Genomic DNA, 23,734 nt, shown 5'->3' with positions numbered 1-23,734 from the left:
ACAGTCCTCACAAAAAGGAAAAGGTTAAACACAAAAACGGAGCTTGTTTGTCATTTGATTTACGTCATAGAGAGGCGCCAGCGGAATTGTAGAAATAAAACAGAATAGAAGCTACACGGTGAAGCGCTCCCTTATGGAGACTATGCCTATGTGATCTACTTCTGCATAAGACACGCTCCAACCCGGGCTGCCTCCAGTGTAACTGGTTGGGTTAGCGATAGTTGTTTAACCGGCTCACAGACGGTGATAGTAACTTTTGTCTTAGTACTGACACTTCGACAAACTACTTCCAGCTGGCTGTTGGTGGGCACACAGTCACTGGGTCGAAATCAGTCGACGGTCTTTAAATGCTGGACACTCTCCACCTGTTATTTGCTACGTTACGGGGCTACGTTAGCTGAATTGATTGCTAGCTCACCTTAGCAATTTGTTAAAGTTTCTGTCCCTTCTGCGTAGCATATCAAGGTAAGTTGATTTTCTTATCAGTAAACTTATACCAGCAGTTCGCAGAAATAAAAAATAAAAATATTACTTTGTCGTTTACAGTATCGAAAGCCCATCGTAAGCTCCTGTCAAACAATAAAAGGGTAAACATGCAGTTACTATTAGCGTCAGGCTAACTAGCCTCAGCTGTATTGAGAGCTGGTTGTTTACACAGTTCATGGAAGTTATGAAACAAAAATTAACCTCGTTGATAGTTATTATTTTGTTAAAAAATGTGCTTTAAGGTTGGTTTTATTTCAGTTGCCCTTCTCGCACTACACGCCCAAGACCAAGCCAGTTTCTTAATGATCTTTTTTTCTTTTTTTCCACGATCTGGTGGATCAATGGAGACATGCCAGAGTGTTCGTCATAAAAGCTTTTAAGAATATTTGGAGTTCCTTATAATTTCATGGCTACGCAGAGACTGCTTGTGCTTGGAGGCGTTGGACAATGAAGCTTTAATTTGCAGTCGTGACATTAAGCTGCGTGTTCAAAGGCAGTAGTTTGACAAGGGTTTAGCTAATCAATAGACGATCAATAATTCCGAACATTACTCGGATGTCCATCAAGGTGGTTTTAATCGCTTTGTCTTGGGATTTGCATCATAGTAAAAAGCTAAAATCTACTGGCTCTTCTGACTTTGGCTTCTTCACGAACTGATGGCTGGTGGTAGCTTGGATATAAAACTAAATGCTATACTTGTGCGTAGCCTATACAGGGAAAGCACAGGCTGCTACCAGGCGTATTGTTTGCTCATAATGTGGTGCAATAGCATGAATAAGCATAAATGGGGAAAACCTTTGAAAAAGTATACCTCTGACATGTTGCCACTGATACCGTTTTCATATAAGCTGCAAAACAAAGGGCCCTTCCATTTTTCTTCTCCTTCTTAAATGCCTTATTTTAACTGCTTTGTGAAATACAAGCCTTTCTTTGGCCAGGCCTTGCTTCCATAAATATGAAAAATATACGTAAAAGCACCTTTCAGTCTGAATGCAAATGGATGCCTTAAATTCCATCCAGCTGCCCAGTCTTGAATTAATAATGACACTGAAATGGATAACCTTCCCTTTGCATTAAACCTCATTACAACCACTACAACTTTAAAAACAGATTTTCTGTCCTATCAGTGAATTTAGTAGATTGGAACATGTGCCTCCTTTCATTTTTATTTAAATTGGAATTAAATTACAGTAGCTGGATTACTTTTACAGGCATAATGCATTTCATTGGATTTATGTAACTCTTAAGGCTCGGTTGTACTGTGTAGTAGTCTTCTATAATATAGCATCAGCTGCAATTTGTTGTCTAGTTTTATTAGGATAGCAAATTATCTTTGTTATTGAATTTATGCATTTTCACTGTAACTTAATGCTTGAAGACATTATGAAATCAGCCTGACATTGTCAAAATCTGTGATAATCAAAGCTGAGCCTTTGTGTGTTTGTCAATGATTTACTGGCTAACAATTCAAATAGATGCAATTCTGCATTATCAGCCATCAACGTTATTGGAAAGCTCTTGTGAAGTCTGATAATTGTCTTAATGCAGAGCACAAATTCATTAAAATGTAAAGGAGGTTTTTTGATCACAAAGAGGAAAAAGTATCAGTGGATTCAAACGTAGAGTTTGAATAAATGAGCAGTTGTGGAAATGCTGTCTCTGCCAGGTTCCCTTGGCAGTTTTCTTACAGGGTGTGCACGGATTCTTTGTTTTTCCAGTTTCACATTGCTGATAAGTTTATCACGCAGTGTTTGAAAGCTGATGGCAGAAAGTCAGTTGGAATGACATGCATAAGAAGTACTTGTTCACTGGTTGTATACATTGAGTGCTGCTGTTATGAGCGCCAGGAAATAATTTACAAGGTGACTGCTTTGAACCAACACTCGTAAAAAAATACAAATGAAATAACAGTTTTTGTTTTTTCAAGTCACATGTCATAGCAACTTATTGTGAGTTGACCAAAACCAGTTCAGCTTCCTGCAAGCGCCTCATGTGTGTCCACCATGTGTTATATTTCACTATATTTAGCTGGCAAAGTAAGCCAGTGTTACTTGACAGCTGCAAATCTGCGACCTAACCCAGTGTTTTAAAGCACAGGTAGGGGAAAAAAAAGCCTGTTCAAATATTTGACTTAGGATGGTTAAAGAAGAAATGACTTGCATGCGGTAATGGCATAAATATGTGTGCTGTTGCTAATTATACATGTAAAATATGAGAGTTTTGCAACATTGTGCATTAAGATGAATGTGGCCTTTAAAAAAAAAAAAAAAAAGGGGTGTGCGTATGTGTCTGTATTAAGGCATCAAATTGAATTAGGAAGTCTGTTTGTCTGTTTTCATTTCATTTGTTGCAGTAGAGATTTTCCTGTGATTATTGCTGACTAATTAAATGGCTATAGTATCTGAGAAATTGAAACAAAGAATTTTTTTCTTTCTTTTAAGCTGCGACAAATGGTCTAGAGTGAATTTTCATTGAGCTTCAGATGGAAAAGCTTTGACTATCCTCCCATTACATTCACCCTCCTCATATTTGTAGTTGGAGGAAGCAAGCCAGACTGATGGTACCATGACAACTAGCGTCAGGTGGAAAGGTTGTACAATATTTATGCAACGCTGAGTCATGCTATGATCACACAGTGATGGCGCTGTTCAAATTTTAAGTAATTCAAATGCTCTTTGGATTTGATGTTAGTTGCAATCCAAAAGCAAGAAAAATCAGCCCTTGATGAAAATTTCATTGGTTTATTGGTTAAGGAAATATTGCAAATTAAAGTTCCTTATTGTGTATTCCAAGTATAATTCGTTTTTAGTTTTTTTTACTAACAAAAATTAAACAAACCTCCAGGTTTTGGATTAAGTTTGAGGTTGTATATCATCTTCATTATAGTTTATTTATCTGTCATTCTTTCAGTCAATGTCTTCTGCTTAAATTATATCAATGTTAAATGTTTGGCTTGGAAGGACCATGTAGTGGTGACACATTGTTTGCTTATTTGACTGAAATCTATACATTATATTAATAAAACTGGTTAAAACATTATTACAATGGAGCTGATTTGCTTTGGGTCTAACAAATTGTGCCAAAAATGACTCCATGCAGGAAAAACGGAACTCTTATTATTGATTGGTGTTGCAAGTTTTGGTCTAAAAAGGCAATTTTAGGCTTCTGTTTTCTTTGAATCATTCATATGAGTAACAAATTTGAAGGAAATGTCTGCAGTAGAGCTGTCAAACAAAATATCCCTGTGAGGCAGAGCAAAAAAACCGCATATGTCTGTAAACAACACAGGATGGTCTGGAAAGAGTGCTCTATACAGATAAGTTAAAATGCTGCCCTTTGGCCACAGTTGCCAAAGGTATATTTAGAGAGAATAGGAAGCAGTACTGTACTTGTTAATCATAGGGATGGAAATTTTCTGTTTTTGCAGATGAAAATACTGTGTCATTAGGGAAGATACTGACATTAAAAGGAAGGCTGCACTCTAAAATGTATTAGTAGTTCACCCATGAACCATCAAACATAAACTGGGCCCTCACAGTGCCGAATATTTGAACTTCACTTCATGGGATATCTGAGCATAGATCCTAAACAGAATAGATGGGCTAGGTTATGACTTGAAGTGATTTGCAAGGATGAGTAAGTGCACATTCCTAATGCAGATTGTAAAATGGCTTGGGTTACTAAGTAACATGTTGGGTTTGAAACAATTGCGCCAGTTATAGTTTTGTTTTTGTTTGGGGTTTTTTGGATTTCATGAAATAAAAAGTAACCTTGCATTATCATTGTAAGAAATGTCCACACTGTATGTTCTCTACAGAACACAAGCACTTTATTACTGATGCTACTGATCCTTTGAACTTTCAACCACAAGTTTCACTGTGCTAATGTGAAGAAGCTGCTGGTCGATGTACACAGACTCTATTCCTAAGCTGGTGTTAGCTAATGTTACACACTGTTTACAGTAAAGGGAAGGTGGAAAATAAAGATTAAGACGATGACCTCATGGAATACATGTGAGCGCCACATCCTTTCTCCATATCAATCACAACTGTTATAGCCAAAAATCTGTTACAATGCGTTCAGACATTAAAATCCATTTAAAAGCAATTAATACACATAAAATGCTTGATGTTTGATGATCATTTGTCGATAAGTTAATATTTCTTTTTACTTTTGACGTCTCTAGAGGCAATGTAGAAATGCACTTCAAATATGTATATCGGCGTAATCATCAGTCTTTTTTTGCTTGATAAGAAACGTAATGCAATGAAATTCCAGTGTGTAGTCAATGCATTTTTAACAAGAAATACTAAATGGAAGGGAAGTTATGTTTACAGACACCTCAGTGTGATGTGAATGCAGATAATTGGGTAAGAAAGCAGGTTTAAGGAGACAAGATGACGGTAGCGACCAAAATATTGTGTGTGGGGGGGGGGAGGCAGGCAGGCGTGAACCCCTAGTAACACCATTAAAACATTTTTTTTTTTAACCCCAAAATACCTTTTTAGTATAGTATAATCAAAAATAAGCATAAAAAGAAAATTCTTTATTGCAGTTTTACTGTATTGTTAAAAAACAACAACTTTCTACTTCAAAGCTTTTTTTAAAAACTGTCAACTTTTTGCATTTTCCAACAATATTTGATTCAACCCACAACTGGATGAGTTCAGATTATTTTAAACTACATTACATAACAAAATACATTCGGTACTTGGTTAAACTGTCAGATGTGTAAATCTATACAGTTGTGGGATTTGTATATTATGGTGGATGACATCACTCTAGAATCCAATTAATACTTGATTTGTTAGGCTTACTATCACAAATAATATATAATATAATGTGTGTATCAGGTCTTACAGTATGTTCTTCTTGATATACTTAAGTTGCTGGTGTCTGCTTTTGCAGTGGTTCAGTGTTGCTGAATGTACCGTGGGCATGTGCGTTGTGTCCTCATTGGGTTGAGACCGGTCCAGTTGAACTCTGTGGTCTCTATCGGCGTATTGTTCAGCTCCGGCTACGTCCCTCTTGAGTGAAGTCACAGCATTCCAGGGAGCGGATAAATGACTTAGTGTTATGGCAGATGAGCAGCATTGTGGTTGCTGCTGATAATAGTGGGTAGAAGGGCACAAGTATAGCAGTCCAACTATGAAAACGCCCTCTCCAGCTCTTCTCAGAACAGCTTTTTGGTTAGTATGTGTGAAATAACCAGTCTTCTAAATGTGTTGCCCTGTTTAATTAGGTTTAAAAATGATGTTTTGTGTCCTCCCTGCCAGCCAGAATGCTGTAATACTTTTACATTTATATGACGACTCTGTAGCATGGTGGGTCCAGAGCTTCTATATGTTAAAGTCTCAGAGGGTAAAAGCACTGAATGGATGGCTAGTGTTTTATTAGGATGGCCCTAATATTTGATACAGTAGTAGTAATTTACTTTTATTTCCAGACAAATGTTATCCTTTTTCTGGGTCAGCAAATATTTACCTTAAGTAGTCTGAAGTAATCCATCATTTTTCTGTGTGCTAGAGAGGAAAATTAAGCTAAACTTAAACTCACTTTGAAATGTTTGTAGTAAAATCCTTTTTGGGATTTGAAATACTTCTCCCATAATTCATTATAACGCTCAGACTTTTAAACATGTCAGTATCTTTTCATCATTATCCTTTAAGTAGATTTTTAAGTCAGCTGTTTGTTTCCTTCTGAAATGGATTAGAGAAATTTTGCTACTGGTAGGCTTATCCCAGTAGGCCAGATCTTTTAAGCCTGACTGGACTCATGTTAATGACGTAAACGCTGACTTTGATGTTGTCTAGAAACAATTCTCTCGTGCGATTACAGTGTTGGTCTCTTTACTGTTGCTGGAATGAAAAGGAAATGTCTGCTAGCTGACTGCCAAGATGCGCAGAGTATAATTTGTGCTTACCACAGTTTTTTCCCATGAATTCAGTACAAAGTTAAATATGTGTCATTAACACCAAAAGTGTCTGTAAAGAGGGAACAGAAAGTGTACTATGTTTTAAAAGCAGGATTTCAGTTGTTGTGCGGTCAGAAGTTGCCTCTCCAACATGTGATTATTGACATGACGGAAACACCAGCTGGTCATTAAAATGGGAAATAAAATGACATTATCTTGTGTGACAGGGCCTTTCTGGTTGTCCCCCTTCCATTTCTGATCATTTACTGGGTATGCAGACACTGATGTCGTCTTCTGAAAGTAGCTGACATAGACGGACGGCGTGACCGATGATTTCAGTGTATGTAGTTGTGTAAAAAATAAATAAATTAAAATTAATCTTTCTTTTTACAGGTTCTTGTCATGCTGCAGTGATGTACAAGGTACTGATTTTAATACTAACCTTCTGGGGGGTGACAGTGAACTGCATTGGAACATCGCCGGCACCATCCCGCAATAAATCTACGGAAATGTGTTACTCTGCTCGAATTAGGAGTACTGTACTCCAGGGTTTGCCCTTTGGTGGGGTGCCTACTGTCCTTGCCCTTGACTTTATGTGCTTCTTGGTGAGTACTTCTGTCACTCATATGGACCATAACATTACTATTTATGAGCACCTTTTTACGTAAGGCATAATGCTATCCTCATCATCACATGTGGGCTCTTTAATATTGTGTATTGTGTTGTCATTACAATTCTAAGAACTGAAATAAAAATAGTTCCAGGAAAGTGTTTTTAAACTATAAATAGCCCGAAGCACTTATGCAACTTTAGTTCAGTAGGTCCCTGTAATGTAAATAAAGGTACTGAAGGTGTTGACCTGCTCTTTCTCTTGTGCTTTTAGGGTCTGCTGTTTGTGTTCTCTATCTTGAGAAAAGTGGCATGGGACTATGGGCGCCTCGCTCTAGTGACTGATGCCGAAAGGTAATAAGAACACACTGGTCTGCTAGACTGGACCAGTCTAGCAACAAAGCTGTTAACCTCATTTTATCGTACATTTAATGGATTAACATGATTGGTAATGGTTATTCATATCTCTGGATGACGTAACCAGGTATTACGATGGTCTTCTAAAAATATGTATTTAATAGGGGTGCAACGATATTCGTATTGATATTGAACCGTTCGATACAGTGCTTTCGGTTCCGTACGCATATGTATCGAACAATACAACATTTGTAATTTATTTTATCAATTTTCCTTCTGACGATGCTGTCTGTGTTGAGCGCTCAGTGAATCTGTGTTCGACTACTCCGCCTAGGCTGCACTGTCCAGCGCAGATCCACTGAGCGCTCAACACAGACAGCATAGTCAGAAGGAAGAGCGCAGGGCAAGCTAGCGAGACAGAAGTTAAGCTCTCCTTGCAACAGGCAAATTGAACCTCATTCAGATCTGGCGTTTGGAATTATTTTGGTTTTCATGTGACGTATGACCCTGAAGGTAAGCGAGTCATGGACTAAAGTAAAACAGTATGTTGGATGTGCCACGCAATGCTCAATTACATGGGTGGGAACTAGTGTGTTAGCGCAGTTAGCTCGTTAACGTGTTGGCCGTCTAGCCCCATGCACGGAGCGATCGGCGGTAGCTCGTTAACGGAGATTTGCCGTGTTGTGGCGTTAAGGTTATTTCAACGAGATTAACCTGAAAGCACTAGTGGGAACACAACGAATATGACTGCACATTTACGCCGACATCATCCTAGTGCAAAGACAAAAACAACAAGCATGCTACTAACTTTAGCCGAGTCATTTAGACAGCATGATTCTCCTTATGCTGCTGAGAATATAGCCCAGAAGAAGCGGATAGTATAGCTTTTATTTTGGAAAGAGACATTTCTCTGTAATAAACTCTCTTTTCCAAAGATGAGTGATTCCTCAATCAGATACAGAGCTTGCAATATCGCTAGCCCGACGTCCCGGAGCTAGCGATTTTTTTCAGTCGGGCTACCAAAATCTATCTCTGCCCTGCCCGTCGGGCTATTGTAGGAAAAATATATGTCAATGCTTTTGCATTCTTTCAGAAATGTAGCTGGGTAATTATGTCATTGGCATCGGTGAGCCACTGTCAATATGTGACATATTGAAATCGCGTTTGAATTTGCGCTTGTTTTTTTGCTTTCACTTTGCAATCGTGCGAACTGTGTATAGAGAGCGACAGCACTGATCTGTGAGTGATGATAATTTGTGCACCAATTCCTCTGACATGGTCTTATTAATCGTTAGCTTACTATGCAAACATGACAAGTGAAATCTCCCACAGCAAGCTTAAACATGTGAGAGGTTGATCGCGCAGAGAATCGCTGAGCTTATGTGAGTGCGTGTGTAAAAGCATTTCAGTTCTGCTGAGCCAAATAAGACAGGTCAGGGCGAAGAAGTGACAGCCAAAGAAAAGCTTACCACAAAACGGAGAAGTTATGACAAATCAGACTATAAGGCAAAAAGAAAGTGCAGCTTTATGGTTTCATGGACAAAAGAATTTCTGTGGCTGCAATATGATGAGCTAAATAACCAGGGCTGCACATAAGTGGTCCGCAGGTGCGCATTCGCTGTCAAAATAAAAAACACGCACAAGGGTTAGGGTTAAATTTAAAAACTGTACTTTTGAGTTAAAATATATATTTATAATTTTAATAAATGACAAATTAAAAATGCATGAACATTTTTTTTGTATCGAAAAAATATCGAACCGTGACACCAAAGTATCGAACCGAACCGAACCGTGAATTTTGTGTATGGTTGCACCCCTAGTATTTAATGTAGTTGATAATGGAAAACATTCATGTATTCACATTCATGTTTTTCAGAGCTGAAAAACATATTCATTACCTTTTGGTGGATAAAACAGACTGAAAACATTGTTCACAGGGTTGAACTTTGAGTTGTTACCACGTTCTCTAAACTACAGATTTTTAAATTATTAACCTACTCATTGTGTTACACTTATTTAACTACAAAATTATTTATACTGGTATGGTTATGCTATATTTTATGCACCAAATATTTATACTAAATTAGGTGTAACTTTACAAATGGCAAACAGCAAGCCTGATTTTTCTGCTGGGGTTTGGACCAAAGTTTCATGCAAGGCTTGTTTGTTAGCGTAGGTGTGAGCAGCTTAGGACTTTGCCAGACTTTGGTTATCCGTGTACACAGTTGGATTGTAATGTTGCCTTTTTTTAAATGGTGAAATCATGACAATGTGTGTTTGTGGGCACGGATTAACTGGATAATTTGCAAGAGATTTGACTGCTGTGTATCCAGCTTTCTTTATCTGCGGTTTATTTACCTTTAGACATTTGGCCCAGCTCCGAGTGTAATACTGTGTCTGGCTCACTCTATCAGTGTAAAGATATTTAACTACACATTCAATTCATGAAATGTGGTTCTATAAGGAAAAAATAGTAAAATTTCAACAGCATGTCTGTTTAAAAAAGATTTATATAGACAGAAACTTTATTGTCACATAATTGTGTATCTTAATCCCTTTGGTTTATCGTGAATAAAGGGAGGTCTCTATCAATAGGAAAAGCTGCAAAACCTTTGAAAATGGAGATAAAAGTCCAAAACCTTTTGCCATCTTTCACATTTCCAGCCTTCCATTGGGCCGTGTCAATTCTAGCACCTGGATCTTATGTTTGACACACCTGCTCTGCAGGATTGCTGATTTGATTTTTACATTTTACAACTTTTCAAACTAGTTTTCAAGCTTTTTTTTTTTTTTTTTTTTTAAACTAATTTTAATCATAATAAAATAACCTAATAGATTAGGCCTGAAAACAGAGAATTGATTTGTTTGTAAAAATAGTAATTATATCATTTAGCCCTACAAGGGTCGTAATTTAAGTCCTGCCATCGTTTCCTTTTGGATGTTTTTTGACCCCGAAGAGGAGGCTAATTCCTCTGACAGAAGCAGACATCGTGAAGATTTTAGCCCAGACAGGAAGTCAGTTTCAGCACTTTTTCCTTGAAAAGCACCCTTTCAGTCTGCCATGTGATGGTTTGTACTTCAATACATAGTTTATCCACTTTGACATTATAAGGAAAAAGCCTGAAATTGACAAAGAAGCAAAAAATAATTAAACTATTGGTACTTTATGTACCCCTAGTTCATCAACATTAATGTCCACATCTAAGCCCGGAAGACTGTAGTTCATGCTATTGTATGATGATGTATTATTGCCAGATAAATTAGGATGCTTAACTAGAAAAGTTTTGGAAGCAGCCAAATAGATGCCTATTAACAAAGAATGATTTTAGGGCTACACCATAAAATTAAATGGATCGGATTAAGAGACTGAATTCAGACCTCTTTGACTGTGAACTCTGGGAACTACATGACACAGTGCTCCATTACCCATGTCCCCCCTGCTGTGTTTGTGTGATGTTGCAGCTAGACTATTTTTGCAGCTGCATGTGAGCAGAGGATGAGGTTGCAGCATGGTGGGAGGATGGGAGGGGGGTGGCAGCATGGAACACTTTTGTAACAGACAGGAAATGTAGTTTGTTGTCCCACGACACTGTGCTGACTTCAGATCATTGTCTTTTTTTCATGTTTTGAAAAGAGGCTGTTACCTCTCCAGGAAAGTTGGACAATCAAAAACGGGGATTACATATGATGAATGTTTTGTTACAGCTGCAAAAACAAAGTGGTTACTACATCCCAGGGCCCTATTTCAGGAAGCCGGTTTAGTGCAAACTCTGAGTAAGTATACCCTGAGTTAACGAAAACTCTGGGTTTTCGGTTTCACAAAGCGAGTTTAGATTAATTCTGAGTGAGTTACTATGACAACACTCCGTGAAGCTAACCTGCCCCCTAGCAGGTTTACTTCAACTAACCCTGACTTTCTCCGCCTCTTTGTCAGAAACCTGACTGTAGGAAGTGTCAGACATGGCATGCCCCTTCCTTGAAGAGCCAGTAGATGTTGAAGCCCAAATTCTCCGCAGAGCTCTCCGGAGAGTGATTAGAGCGCGTTTGGACATTTTATCATTTCCTGATGATTTTCTGTGTGAACGTTAGTTTTTCAGCACAATCTATAATTTATTTGAATAACATCTTCAGGCCTAATATTGCTCATGTGACACATCGCGGACATTCTCTCAGTTCTGTACATATTATTTGTATCGCACTTCGGTTTTTTGCAAACGGGAGCTTTCTGTATAATATTGGTGACGCTGAGCACGTTTCCAAGGCTACCGTCTGTCGGGCAGTCAGGAATGTTACAGTTGCACTGAAACGTCTCCTGTACTCGTTTGTGGTGTTCCCCGGTCATAGACCCACAAGATTTATCAAAGAGGGATTCCACAAAATTGCAGGTATCAGGATGAACGAAACTTAATTTATGATGTGGTGATACTTGAACTACTACTTAAATTTTACATTTATTTTCACGGTTCCCAGGCGTGATTGGCTGTATAGATGGCACTCACATTCCAATCATTGCTCCTTCAGTAAATGAAGGAGACTATGTGAACAGGAAGTCTTTCCACAGCATTAATGTACAGGTACATAGTTCCCTGTAGCATTTCAAACTAACAAATTATTTCATTATTAGTAATGGATGCTAATTTATGTTCTCTGCACTGTGAAGATCATATGTGATGCTGCCTACATTATCACAAATATGGAAGCCAACTCCTCAGCCTCTGTGAGTGGTGGTGGTGGAGGACCCCCACCTGTTTTTCGGGCCTCCGCTTTTTTTTTCTGTTGGCTATAACGGGTCACATTTGAGCATACAGAGTAAGCAAATATGTACTTGTAATGTGCTCAGATAATTTCAATAAGTGCTTACAGAGGGGAAATTAATGTAGCCTCTAACTGCAATTGATTTACATCGGACAAACAGACCAAGCACTGTGGCTCATAATACAATTACACCTTACCTGTTTGGACTATATTTTTATATTTCATTTTTACTTGCTGCCAGGAACGTTTGGGGCCTGTTGGGTTGCACCTGCGCTCACATCACATCACAAAATAAAATGTATGAAATAAAAAATAAAATAAAAAATAATAAAATAACGTGTTAAATGGGTGGAAATCCCTAGATCAATGTTTATATTAACACTCACGCATTGACTCTGTCGGCTATGTTTTGCCATGCATGCTCCCTTTCTTTTGCAGCTGAGGCTGTGTTACTTTTTTCCCGCAAAATTTGCATGTTATCGGCATATGCTGCCATCAGAATTTCGGCCTCAAGCGCTGTAAAATACATTGACCGCACCTTCTTTCTCTCCGTCTCCATGGTGACTCGCTTAATCTGTGCTCCACTAATCAGGGCTTTATGTATCCTCGTGCGCGCGTTTAACTTGGGGTTAAAGCAACTCCGCGTTGATTGAACTACTTGTTATCAGCCTTTCTGAAACCGAATATTCCGAGTTGGACAGTTCGGGGTTACTCAACCCTGAGTATCGTTTTTCACTCTGAGTTTTCTAAACCGGCTTCCTGAAATAGGGCCCAGGTCCTGAACACGTGTGTATGGCTGGATAATGTATCCTAGTGTGAACAGAAACCTTCATTGGTATGTTTGTGGTGTAATATGCCTACCCAGATTTTCTCTAAACCAGTTCCCTTGTTTTTTTCCCCAACAGAGTGATTTCCTCTTAACTAAACTGAATGGCTTTGATTTACTTTTTTTTTCTTTTTTATTATAGAAGAAAAAGGGATACATTTTACAGTCGTCTGGAAGAACAGGAATTGTATGTTATCTCTCATTATCATTGAGTTTTTCTTCTTTCCTTTTGACATTCTGTAGACCGTCTTACTCATAATTACTCTCTGCTCAGGGTACACTGGTTTCTTCGTGTTTTTCCTCTTTTTTTTTTTTTCTTTTTTTTTTTTTTTTAAACTCTTGATGGTTTGGCATTTTCCTTCTTCAGGCATTTCCTAGCACCAGGCTCCGACTCATTCTCCTCTCTTTGTCGCTCTCATGCTTTTGCCGTTGGGTGTCCCTGTCCTCTCTCACTGTCCTAATCGGATCTTTGTCTGCTAATCTGTGTATTGACCTCTTTATGAAGCACGGGCTTCTTCTGTGTGAGCACACCGCATGAGCAAGACACACAGGATGCTTGCGGGGAAAGGTAATACTTCCCTGATCTGTGGTTATTCATAGACAGGCCCTAACATGGAGCACCTACAGTGTAACCTGTGTACTAGACCTGGCATGTGCAAGAGGACTGATTTTTCCAGCGTCAGGCTCCTTACTCATTCCATCAGATTTCTTAGAATCCCGGGTGACGTCATCTTTTACAGTAGTATTGAACTCTAAGTAAAATAATAATTCCAGCAGAGTCTGAGTTCTCTTCATAATGATATATGTAAAATCAATTGCCATTTCCTCTCAGGGGCATGCATTAAATTCGTATAAAGTAAATAGATTTAGCAAGGACAACCTATGGCTCTGCTGGAAGAACTCCCCAAGTCTGTCTCTGGATTGTTGCTTTGTTTCTGTTTCTTCCTCTGTGAATGGTTTCTGCCGTGTCATTTTTATTGCACCATTTATTCTGACAGCAACGGTGCAAATAACCTGTAGCGCTTAGCTCCTAACACTGCATGAGATGTGGCTGCAGAGATTGTTTCTGAGGTTTACTGGTTTACCACCTTAAATCTGCTGTGAACCACACACAGCATTACCTTGGGTCAATCTCTTCAGATCATTTCACAGCGTGTTTGCTTTGTGTCATTACCTTTGCCATACTGAAGGTTTATCCTTTGTCCTGAAAGCTAGAGCTAATATCCTTGTATGGTATATGGTGATGTTGGGTAGTTGTGTAATGTCATGCAAATGCTGTGTGTTGTGTCTTTTTCATATAGCATGGTTTCTCCTACTACATCTGACATGCATGAACGCTATGAGCGCCTCACATCAGTCTCTAGCTCGGTGGATTTTGATCATAGAGACACAGTAAGTGTGCTATTGCTGCTGCATAATCTTGATGATAATAATAGTAACAATAATAAAACAGGAAAACTGGTACAACATTGTGAAATATGTGCTGTTCTTCTTTAGGGGTTCTGCGATTGGTTAACTTCTATATTCCGGATCAAGTGAGTCAGCCTGTTTTAAAGTCTGTTTTATATAAAAGGTTGCAATTTTCTTTGTTCTGAATAATGATCAAGGTGTCCCCTGTTTTCTTTCTAAAGGGAAGACGAGATAAGGGAAAAGTGCGGTGACGATGCAGTGTATTACTTGTCCTTTCAGCGCCACATCATTGGCTTGTTAGTAGTGGTGGGCGTGCTCTCTGTTGGCATCATCTTGCCAGTGAACTTTTCTGGAAATCTGCTAGGTGAATAAGAGTAACATTTAAGAGGCTACATTTTATTTTAAATATTTACGATAGTTTTTCTCTAAATGTTTGACCAGTTTGCTGCTTTTGTTTATTTTATTTCTTTTCCTTTGGTTTTTGGTATTTTATCTTTATTCTGATTTGGGGTTCTTGTTGGGGGTTTTTTTTTTGTTGGGGGGCGGGGTTGACCTTTTGACAACCTTCTCTGCTGCATAGATCTGCGCAGTTCTGTGACTGTTTTAGAAAACCTATAATGCACAGAACCAATGCAGTTGTTGGTGTTATATGTTACTGCAGACCAGTTATGTTCTTTCACTTGTGCGAGGATAGTCATTTGCTAAACTAACAGGTAATTGGTTACTAGGGTATAAGCACTTTTTAGATTTTTGGAAGGTCAGTAGTCAAACGATTCTTTTTCCTACAAAAAAAATGATCCTTTTACTTTTCTCCCAATTAAAACCACTTTCCACATTTCCTTGCTGTGTTCTGTGCAGAGGTTGCTTTTCAATCAAGTGATTCTCTTGCTTCGCTTTTTCTTTCCACAGAAAACAATGCCTATAGTTTTGGGCGAACCACTATAGGAAATCTCGGAGCAGAGTGAGTAACGGAGCGTCCCTTTTATACAGCATAAAATGCTATTAAAGAAGTTAATTGGGTCTTCCCTTTGTGCCACTAATCAAATCCTTTTTACATTCTGTTTTTCAAGTAACGCACTACTGTGGCTGCACACCATCTTTGCATTTCTTTACTTGTTACTCACGGTGTACAGCATGAGACGGCACACATCCAAAATGCAATACAAGGAGGATGACCTGGTGGGTGGCACGGTTTCAGAAAACCATGTTTGGATACACGTCAGTCTGTGTGGTGTTAGTGATTGTCGCTTTTTTTTTCATCTCCATGTAGGTTAAACGCACTTTATTCATAAATGGGATCTCCAAATATGCAGAAGAAAAGGAGATAAACCAGCACTTTGAGTAAGGATTTTGCCCCCAGCTCCACGGTTAATTTTAACTATAATGAGACTTTATCTGTGTATATAAATGGTACAGTACTTTGGTGTCATGGCTGCTTTGCAGTAACTCTATTAAGTTAGATGAGAACCATTCCTTTTTCTGTTAAGAGTTGCATCGTCATGGCTTTTAAGGTTAGGATCAGACAATGGCAGGACTGTATGTGTAATTCTCCGTAATAGAAGGCAGATGAGCAGAATTAAGTAAGACACGTGCCACAGTGGTTTAAGATTGAGATTGGGGTGGTTTGGCTCAGATCCTACCTGACCAAACAGTATTAACTGCAATTGTATATGTGTCCCCGGTATTTTGACTTGCAGATGCTATTGTAATATTTGAAAAGTCCCTGTGCTGATATAAGGAATGTGTTATGAATCGTTGTACTTTAAAATGGACTCATTTTGTCTCCTTCTCTGCCCTTGGTTCACAGGAAGGCATATAATTGTCGTGTACTGGAAACTCGTCTCTGTTACGATGTAGCCAATTTGATGTATCTTAGCACTGAAAGGTAACAATGTTTTAACCAAATATGTGTTTGCGTGTTTGAAGATCTTCAGTAATCCTAATTGCTGATGCGTTAATTTCAGGAAAAAGACAGAACGCAGTAAGAAATTCTTTATTGACCTGAAGACACAGGGGAAGATTACCATGGTCAACCCAAAGCCCTGTGGACACCTGTGCTGTTGTATCGTTAAAGGGTGTGAACAGGTGAGTATAACTTTACCTTAAAACAGTGCATTCTAATACTGGTGTAGCTTATGTCGAAACATAATGTATGAAGTGTGGACTCTGTAGTGAGATCAGTTGAATAGGTATGGGTATGAACTGAATCTTTTTGATCAGGTTAAAAATTCATGGTTTTTCCACTGCTCCTTCATGAAGCTATGTGACTGTGTAACCCCTTAACACACTAAATGGCTTTTACTGGTTAAATGCAACAGTTTCACATTGGTAAATGGTAAATGGCCTGTATTTGTATAGCGCTTTACTAGTCCCTAAGGACCCCAAAGCGCTTGACACATTTAGTCATCCACCCATTCACACAGTAATCCCAGTGTATCCCAGTAAACCATTAAAAAATATCATCACTTTTTTTTTTTTTTTTGTCTTTCATAGGAAGAGGCAGTGAGCTTCTATACCCGTTTGGAGGCAAGCTTAAAAGAACAATGCAGGAAGGAGAGGGAGAAGATCAACTCGAAACCTTTAGGAATGGCTTTTGTCACCTTCGAGGATGAAGGCACAGCTGCAATGTACGTACGCTTACCCTCATGGGAAAATAAATGTATATGTGTCTGCTGCATTGTTTTTGAACTGACAAGCTCTTTGGCTCATTACCCAACGATCTCTGTTCCCAGAATTTTAAAGGACTTCAATGCCTGCAAGTGTCATGGCTGTCAGTGCCGTCGTGAGCCCAGAAGCTCTATATTCAGCGGCAAACTGCATACACAAAAATGGACCATCGCCTATGCCCCTGATCCACAAAATGTTTACTGGTAAGAACACATTTAAGTAACAAGTGCTGCTGCTGTTCGTAACTGTTTATTCATAACGCTCTTAACTGATTAATTTGATTCAGTACCATTACTTCCCCATATAAGGCGACGGGATGTGGGGAAGTAATAATAAGGTTTCTGGGTGAAATAGAAGTCACAAAGACAGGGTGGGTGGAAGGGAACTAAAACTGAGGTTTTATTTTATCAGCCGTTCTACTCTAAGAAAATCAGCCAAGGCACATCTGCTAATAAGCAACTGTGGCTTGCTTAGTGGGGTGAGATCTACACAACACCCCCACACAGCAAAACCACAGTAGGGCTGCTTGGGATGTAATGAGTCCATTTTTCAAAAAAAATACTACCTCACTCCAGATGAGCTATTGTTTTTTAAGCTGCAGTATCAGTTTACCAGCCAGCTGTGTCCGTAACTGCAGGTCATCAGACTGTGTCAGTCTAACCGCTGTATAACCTTTATCCCACAGGGATCATCTGTCACTGGGAGGATTGAAGTGGTGGCTCCGCTGCTTGTTAATCAACAGTATCCTCTTCATCCTCCTCTTCTTTCTCACCACTCCTGCCATTATCATCTCCACCATGGACAAGTTCAATGTTACCAAACCAGTGGAGTACTTAAATGTGAGCGTCCCAAAATTTGAATGCTTGATTAAATTTTAAGTTATAAGCATATTCATGTTTTTCTCTTAGCATTTGAGTTCAAGGCATAACAAGTCTGCATCCTAATACAGAAGCACATGAATTCACCTGTTTAGTTACATAAACATATCCTCGTCTGTCTGATCTGTTCCTCAGAATCCAATCATCACCCAGTTCTTCCCCACCCTCCTCCTGTGGTCTTTCTCTGCCTTACTTCCTACTGTCGTCTACTACTCTGCCTTCTTCGAAAGGCACTGGACCCGGTACGGTTTAAATTCTCTGCGGTCAACAGTATTTGAGTTATGTAGTCTTTATTTTAAGTTTAAAGTGATTTGGTGTATTGCATAAATTAATGTGTTCACCTTTTTATTTGGTTGTATAGGTCAGGAGAAAACAGGACTACGATGCATAAATGCTACACTTTCTTGATCTTTATGGTCCTGTTGTTGCCCTCTCTTGGACTCACCAGGTAAAGTATGTTTTTATTTTGCGCTGCCCAGCAGTACAAGCATCTGAAATATTTCAGATAATTAATTTCATTTCCTGTTTCTTTGCAGTTTGGATGTTTTCTTCCGGTGGCTTTTTGACAAAAGTTTCTTGCAGGAAGCTAAAATAAGATTTGAGTGAGTAGTGTACGGCACAGTGCTATGCTATTATATATAGAGCAGTATGTGATTTGAATGTATTTAATATTTATATCAGTCCTTTAGCAATACCAAAAACATCTTGAATTAATCTGTAATGAAACTGAATCCTGCAATAATTTTCAAAGCTCATTTTAGTATTTTTGATGATTGCTTCTTTTTTCTTTGCTTTTTAGGTGTGTTTTCCTTCCTGACAATGGAGCCTTCTTTGTAAACTATGTCATAGCATCTGCATTCATCGGTAATGCCATGGACTTGCTGAGGATTCCTGGTTTACTGATGTATATGATCCGCCTCTGTCTGGCTCGCTCTGCAGCTGACAGAAAGAATGTCAAAAGGGTTAGTGAGACCATATGATGGGAATAAGGGCACAGAAGGGTAGATGCACTATGTGCAGTGCTCTTAATGTGAAAAGATATTTACATAAATGTCTTGGGCTTTTGGAGTATTGCTGACATGAGATACTTGACTAGTTAGAAAAATTTTCTCTGACAATTTTCATATTGGATCAAATGTTTGAGTAATATTTTAAATCGCCTGGTGTGATTGCGGTTGTTTCACTGCCACTTTTATGTTTGTACTGTGTGCTGAAATACAATGGTGAAAACTATGTAATCCAACCTTTTTATAACAACTGTCGATTATTACTCAAAGAAAAAAAAAAAAAAAGCCACATTTGGTAGTTAAAATGTTTGTTTTAAGTTGGCTTGTTGTCTCTTTATAGCACCAGGCTTATGAGTTCCAGTTTGGGGCAGCTTATGCCTGGATGATGTGTGTCTTCACTGTGGTTATGACCTACAGCATAACCTGCCCAATCATAGTCCCTTTCGGTGAGTTCTGCTGTTTAATAGCCCCGCTAGCTTGCTCCTGTTTCACTTTAACATGGTTTGCTGATTAAATTACAGCAGGATAAACATGTAGAGGACAGACAGCATGCAGTGATTCAGTTCTTTATACAGTGGCTTATCGGCAGGCCTAATTGGATTAGCTTTACTGATTGGCTTGCCTCTGTTCCCTGTGCAGGGCTGATGTACATGCTGCTAAAACACCTAGCAGACAGATACAACATGTATTATGCATATCTGCCATCTAAATTGGACAAGAAGATCCATTCTGGAGCTGTAAACCAAGTGGTGGCTGCTCCTATCCTCTGCCTGTTTTGGCTTCTCTTCTTCTCCACTGTTCGCTCGGGTAGGAAGACGACTCCACCTAGAGGCCACTCTGGTCCTTAACACATGCCTGGTGTTATTTATGAAAGACAGATCCCAGTGCAATAAATGTCTCTCCCGGTTCTTTCCTCCAGGGTTTTCAGCCGCAACATCCATGTTTACATTTGTGGTTTTGATCATCACAATCATCATTTGCCTCTGTCACGTCATCTTTGGGTATTTTAAATATTTCAGCGCTCACAACTACAAGGTTGGTAGATGGTCACTTTTTATAGCGTATTGCTGTTTAGAATCATGCTGATTAGCCATTCTAGTGTTTTACTCTAGTCTCATGCTCAACTACTTTCAATGTGTGTTTTCTCTGTCAGATTGAAACAGAGGCTGTGGACGGATCGGAAAATGGAGACTCAGCGTGTCCTTCTGCTGCCAACAAGGCAGCGGTATGTATTCAGTGGTTTATCAATGTCAACATGAACCTCAGAGCATCCTGTTAAAAAGCAGGATGCTCTGCCAAAGCCTTTAGTAGCTGAAGTCAAAAACAAAGGACAAAGATGGGTAACATATAGTTTTAATGCACAATTGTGCTTTTTCAGTGCATGTGGAGCAATGTTAGTTTACAGATGAATTATGGATGGGGTGAGATTGTGAAGAACTTCACTACAGCAGGCTGTACAACCAAAATTATCTAACTTGCTTGATTTTGAAATTGATACTGTAGCTATATCTGTTAGGAGGCTGAAGGGTGGCAGTGGCAGGTGCTAGTATTTTTAATGATGGCAAAACACATCCATATATGAAGACAAGATGCATGCATCAAACAGAATCTGTTAAGAAACCTACCTATCCAAGACCACGATTGCCAAAGAGATATACTCCCGTTGTCCCCTGCATGTCCAAAGACATGCAGTTAGTGGGGTACAGTTAATCAGTAGGCCAGCGTGTTAGCATGGTGGTTAGCACTGTTGCCTCACAGCAAGAAGGCCCTGAGTTCAATTCCACCATCAGGCAAGGGTCTTTTTTTGTTTGCGTGGGTTCTCTCTGGGTACTCTGGCTTCTTCCCACAGTCCAAAGACATGCAGTTAGTGGAGATGGGTTCATTGGAAACACTAAATTGCCAATAGTTGTCTGTGTTAGCCCTGCGACAGACTGACATCCTGTCCAGGGTGTACCCTGCCTCTCACCCTATAGTAGCTGGGATGGGCTCCAGCCCCGCCCACAACCCTGACAAGGTTAAACGGAAGAGACAAAGGGAGTATAATCAGCATGCTTCTTGTTTAACAATACATTTCAGTTAAGGATAAATTAGGAAAAACACACACATATGGTAGAACCTGTAGAACCAAGCCTTAAAAAAACAAAAAACCTTGTAGAGAAACATAAAGATGAGTACCAAACTGTAATACTCTTTTTATTTCTGACTGTCCCCTACAGCAAATGTACATTGCTGAGGTACTACAAGAGCCAAATTCAGATGAGACTGGTTCTGGCAGCGGTGAGGACGACGGCCAGGGGTCCTCACAAGACGAGGAAATAATCAGTGTTGACAATGGCTTAAATGAAGCCTTTCAGTCTGGTGAGGACAGCCTAATTGATAATGAAGTGCGGCAATGATTGCACCTGGGAATAGAAAGCCAAGTCACTTTAGGAGCCCACTGAATGAGTGAATTAAATGAGGAACTGAACCAACGGTTCTCCGAAACATCTCATCCTCCTTGGGGGACCTTCCACTAACATAAGCACCCTGCCCTGTCTACTAAGAATTAAACGGACTGTCGCACAAAGACTCTCACATTTCCTTTACTGGGCCTCGCCAGGCCGCATCCTATGTGTACCTACTGGAGAAGGAATCTACTCTGGCATCGAAAGGGTAGCAACATCTTCGTGCTCCTGACGCAACTGAGGCACACCCCAGTCGCTTTCTCTGGACCAATGGAAAGAAGACATTAATGCATAAGGAAATCATTGCCTTGTCTTGTAAGGGGAGTTACCTTGGTATTGCACCCGAATGACAGGACCAGTACGCTCCACTTTCACTAAGGTACTGCAGTATGGCATGCAGCTTCAAAAACGTGGAGAGATTTCTCCCATAATTGCTAACTGCACTAGATGTTTTCAGAAAATAAGAAGATTAGGAGAGATGAGCGCATGAGATGATGGGAGCAGCCTTTATGCCAGATAGTGCTATCAGTCCAGATGAGATGGTCTCACATGATTCTTCCAGTTCCATAGAAGCCTTGAAAAACTGGGGAAAAAAATGCTACTTAACACTCCAGGAAGCTTTGACACTGTACAGCTATTAAAAAAAAATCTCTGGATTTGTAAAATAGCCTTTTTTTCGACATGTATTTATTGGTAGGCATGGAGTTTTTAACGCTGTCATGCTTTACACACCCTTTAAGCTGTGGAAGAAGATAATTCATGTCTCAGCACACTACACTGATAATGATCTTAGTTTCTGGGTCTGAACCTTTTGTTGGGACTGCAGTTGGAATGCTGCTACTAATGCTGCCTCCAAATAAAAAGGGGGGAAACCTTTGCACGGTTGCTGCAGAAGGACCAGAGCTGAGAGCCTGTGGAAGGTCTAGCTATGAGGAAGGAGAGAAAGGCCTTTTTGGTTCCCCCTTCCCCGGGTCAGTTTTAGATGATGCTGACTGTGCTTCTGTACGCGTTGTTCTCGTTTCCTTTTTGTTTACGTTTTCCTGTAAGTTGCTTGAAATTAAGATTTAGTTCAGGTGGCTGCCATTTTTCTTCTTTTGTCCTGTCAGGCCCTCTTTAATGTCAATGTTTATGTAGACACTTTATCATGCCGATAGCTTATTTTAAGTTTCTGTAGTCAATGAGGAGAGATTAGGGGTGTAGACTGTTCTTTTTTTTTTTTTTTTTTTTTTTTTTTTTTTTTTTTTCTTCGATAACACTAAATAATGGGCAAGATTTAACTATAACAGTTACAGATTTATTTTTTTTGTGTCGTACTTGTCTTTAATAGGAAAGAGGGGATTGTGAAGGAATCGAGTTTGACCCAGAAGTGTCTGTGAGCATATAGACATGCTCTAAAAGACCACATTTGATCAAGAAACGCAGCAACTCTAATCAGAATACTTTAACAACATTGCAACACTACGAGCTACCCTATGAAATATTTAAAAAATGAAGAACATTTATGATAAAAGGCAAAGCACAACTGCTGTCTGTTGACTTAATGATATGGGATCATATTAAAACACGTTTTGTACCAGCTTTTGGAACCATAGACAAAATAAATGTGCGCTAACTGATCTTCCACTTGTATGACTGATGGAGAAGGGCACATCTTGGTGTATTTGTACCACGTATAGGTTCATCATCATGGTACTAACAAGACAATTGTATGACACCGCTGATTCCTGTGCTCTTTGCATCACGATTAGGTGATTTCGTTTGGTTTTTTGTTTGTTTGTTTTTTAAATATACCTCTGAGCTGGCTTGAACTGTCTGAATGTGTCAGCACAGGTAACACATCTTTTCCAGTAACTCTAATCTCAGTTCAACTAACATTTCCATGTCTCCACTAAGCACTGGATGTAGTTAAATATATCGTATTTGGTGAGATAAAGGTAGGATACGAGTGGTTCTGTATTTAAGCAACTTTAATGGGACGGTTCTCTCACTAAGCCAGATGTTTTATACTGTATTCAACCTTACTGCTGTCCAGCCCAGTGCTCTTGTATTTAATTTGCTTATAGATCTACGTTTGTTAGTCTCATGGTTTCAGTGATTTCTGTAATGATGGATTTTTCTTTTGTACTATCTTTGTAAGATCTGTATAAACTTAATGCAAATAATGGGGTTGTAATTTTTTTTTTAAACAGCAGATCTCTAACGGAGGTTGTGGGCTTGTTTGTCTCTGCATCTCAAAAAGTGCACAGTCACAATGTTTTGTTTGTTCTGTTTGTGCTTTGCCTTTTTTAGGTTTAGATCATTCTAGATATTGAGAGTAACAATGGCATATCTCAACATTCGACTTACTCGTTTATCATTCTTTCCATTGGTCTGTCTGTACA

At 39.2% G+C, this 23,734-nt stretch overlaps 1 protein-coding gene across 2 annotated transcripts; it reads left to right on the top strand.

Moving 5' to 3' along the window:
- The first annotated feature begins 114 nt into the window (after positions 1-114).
- On the top strand, positions 115-22,597 carry tmem63ba (transmembrane protein 63Ba). Of its 2 annotated transcripts, XM_085428492.1 has the most exons (24): positions 116-465; positions 6,794-7,005; positions 7,284-7,363; positions 13,090-13,134; positions 14,249-14,339; positions 14,445-14,482; positions 14,579-14,721; positions 15,267-15,318; positions 15,428-15,536; positions 15,628-15,698; positions 16,165-16,242; positions 16,322-16,442; positions 16,851-16,984; positions 17,090-17,227; positions 17,710-17,863; positions 18,038-18,144; positions 18,264-18,350; positions 18,439-18,504; positions 18,702-18,864; positions 19,250-19,355; positions 19,549-19,716; positions 19,829-19,944; positions 20,063-20,134; positions 21,126-22,597. In XM_085428492.1, the coding sequence occupies exons 2-24, from the start codon at positions 6,814-6,816 to the stop codon at positions 21,303-21,305; spliced, it is 2,511 nt and encodes an 836-aa protein (XP_085284618.1). In that variant the 5' UTR covers positions 116-465; positions 6,794-6,813; the 3' UTR covers positions 21,306-22,597. The 2 variants fall into 2 exon arrangements, with proteins under 2 accessions (XP_085284619.1, XP_085284618.1); XM_085428493.1 differs by lacking the exon at positions 13,090-13,134 and having other exon boundaries at positions 115-465.
- Positions 22,598-23,734: the final 1,137 nt, after the last annotated feature.

This window comes from Rhamphochromis longiceps, linkage group LG13, assembly GCF_057381845.1.
Source record: "Rhamphochromis longiceps isolate RC_006_pf linkage group LG13, R_longiceps_female_GT1.1, whole genome shotgun sequence".
Classification (NCBI taxonomy): domain Eukaryota; kingdom Metazoa; phylum Chordata; class Actinopteri; order Cichliformes; family Cichlidae; genus Rhamphochromis; species Rhamphochromis longiceps.
This window is presented reverse-complemented; position numbering and strand designations above follow the sequence as displayed.

Coding starts and splice junctions, on each gene's coding strand:
- tmem63ba (XM_085428492.1), top strand. CDS start 6,814: ATGTACAAGGTACTGATTTTAATACTAACCTTCTGGGGGGTGACAGTG. Junction 15,537..15,627: donor AATACAAGGAGGATGACCTG/GTGGGTGGCACG, acceptor ATCTCCATGTAG/GTTAAACGCACTTTATTCAT. Junction 18,865..19,249: donor ACAGAAAGAATGTCAAAAGG/GTTAGTGAGACC, acceptor GTCTCTTTATAG/CACCAGGCTTATGAGTTCCA.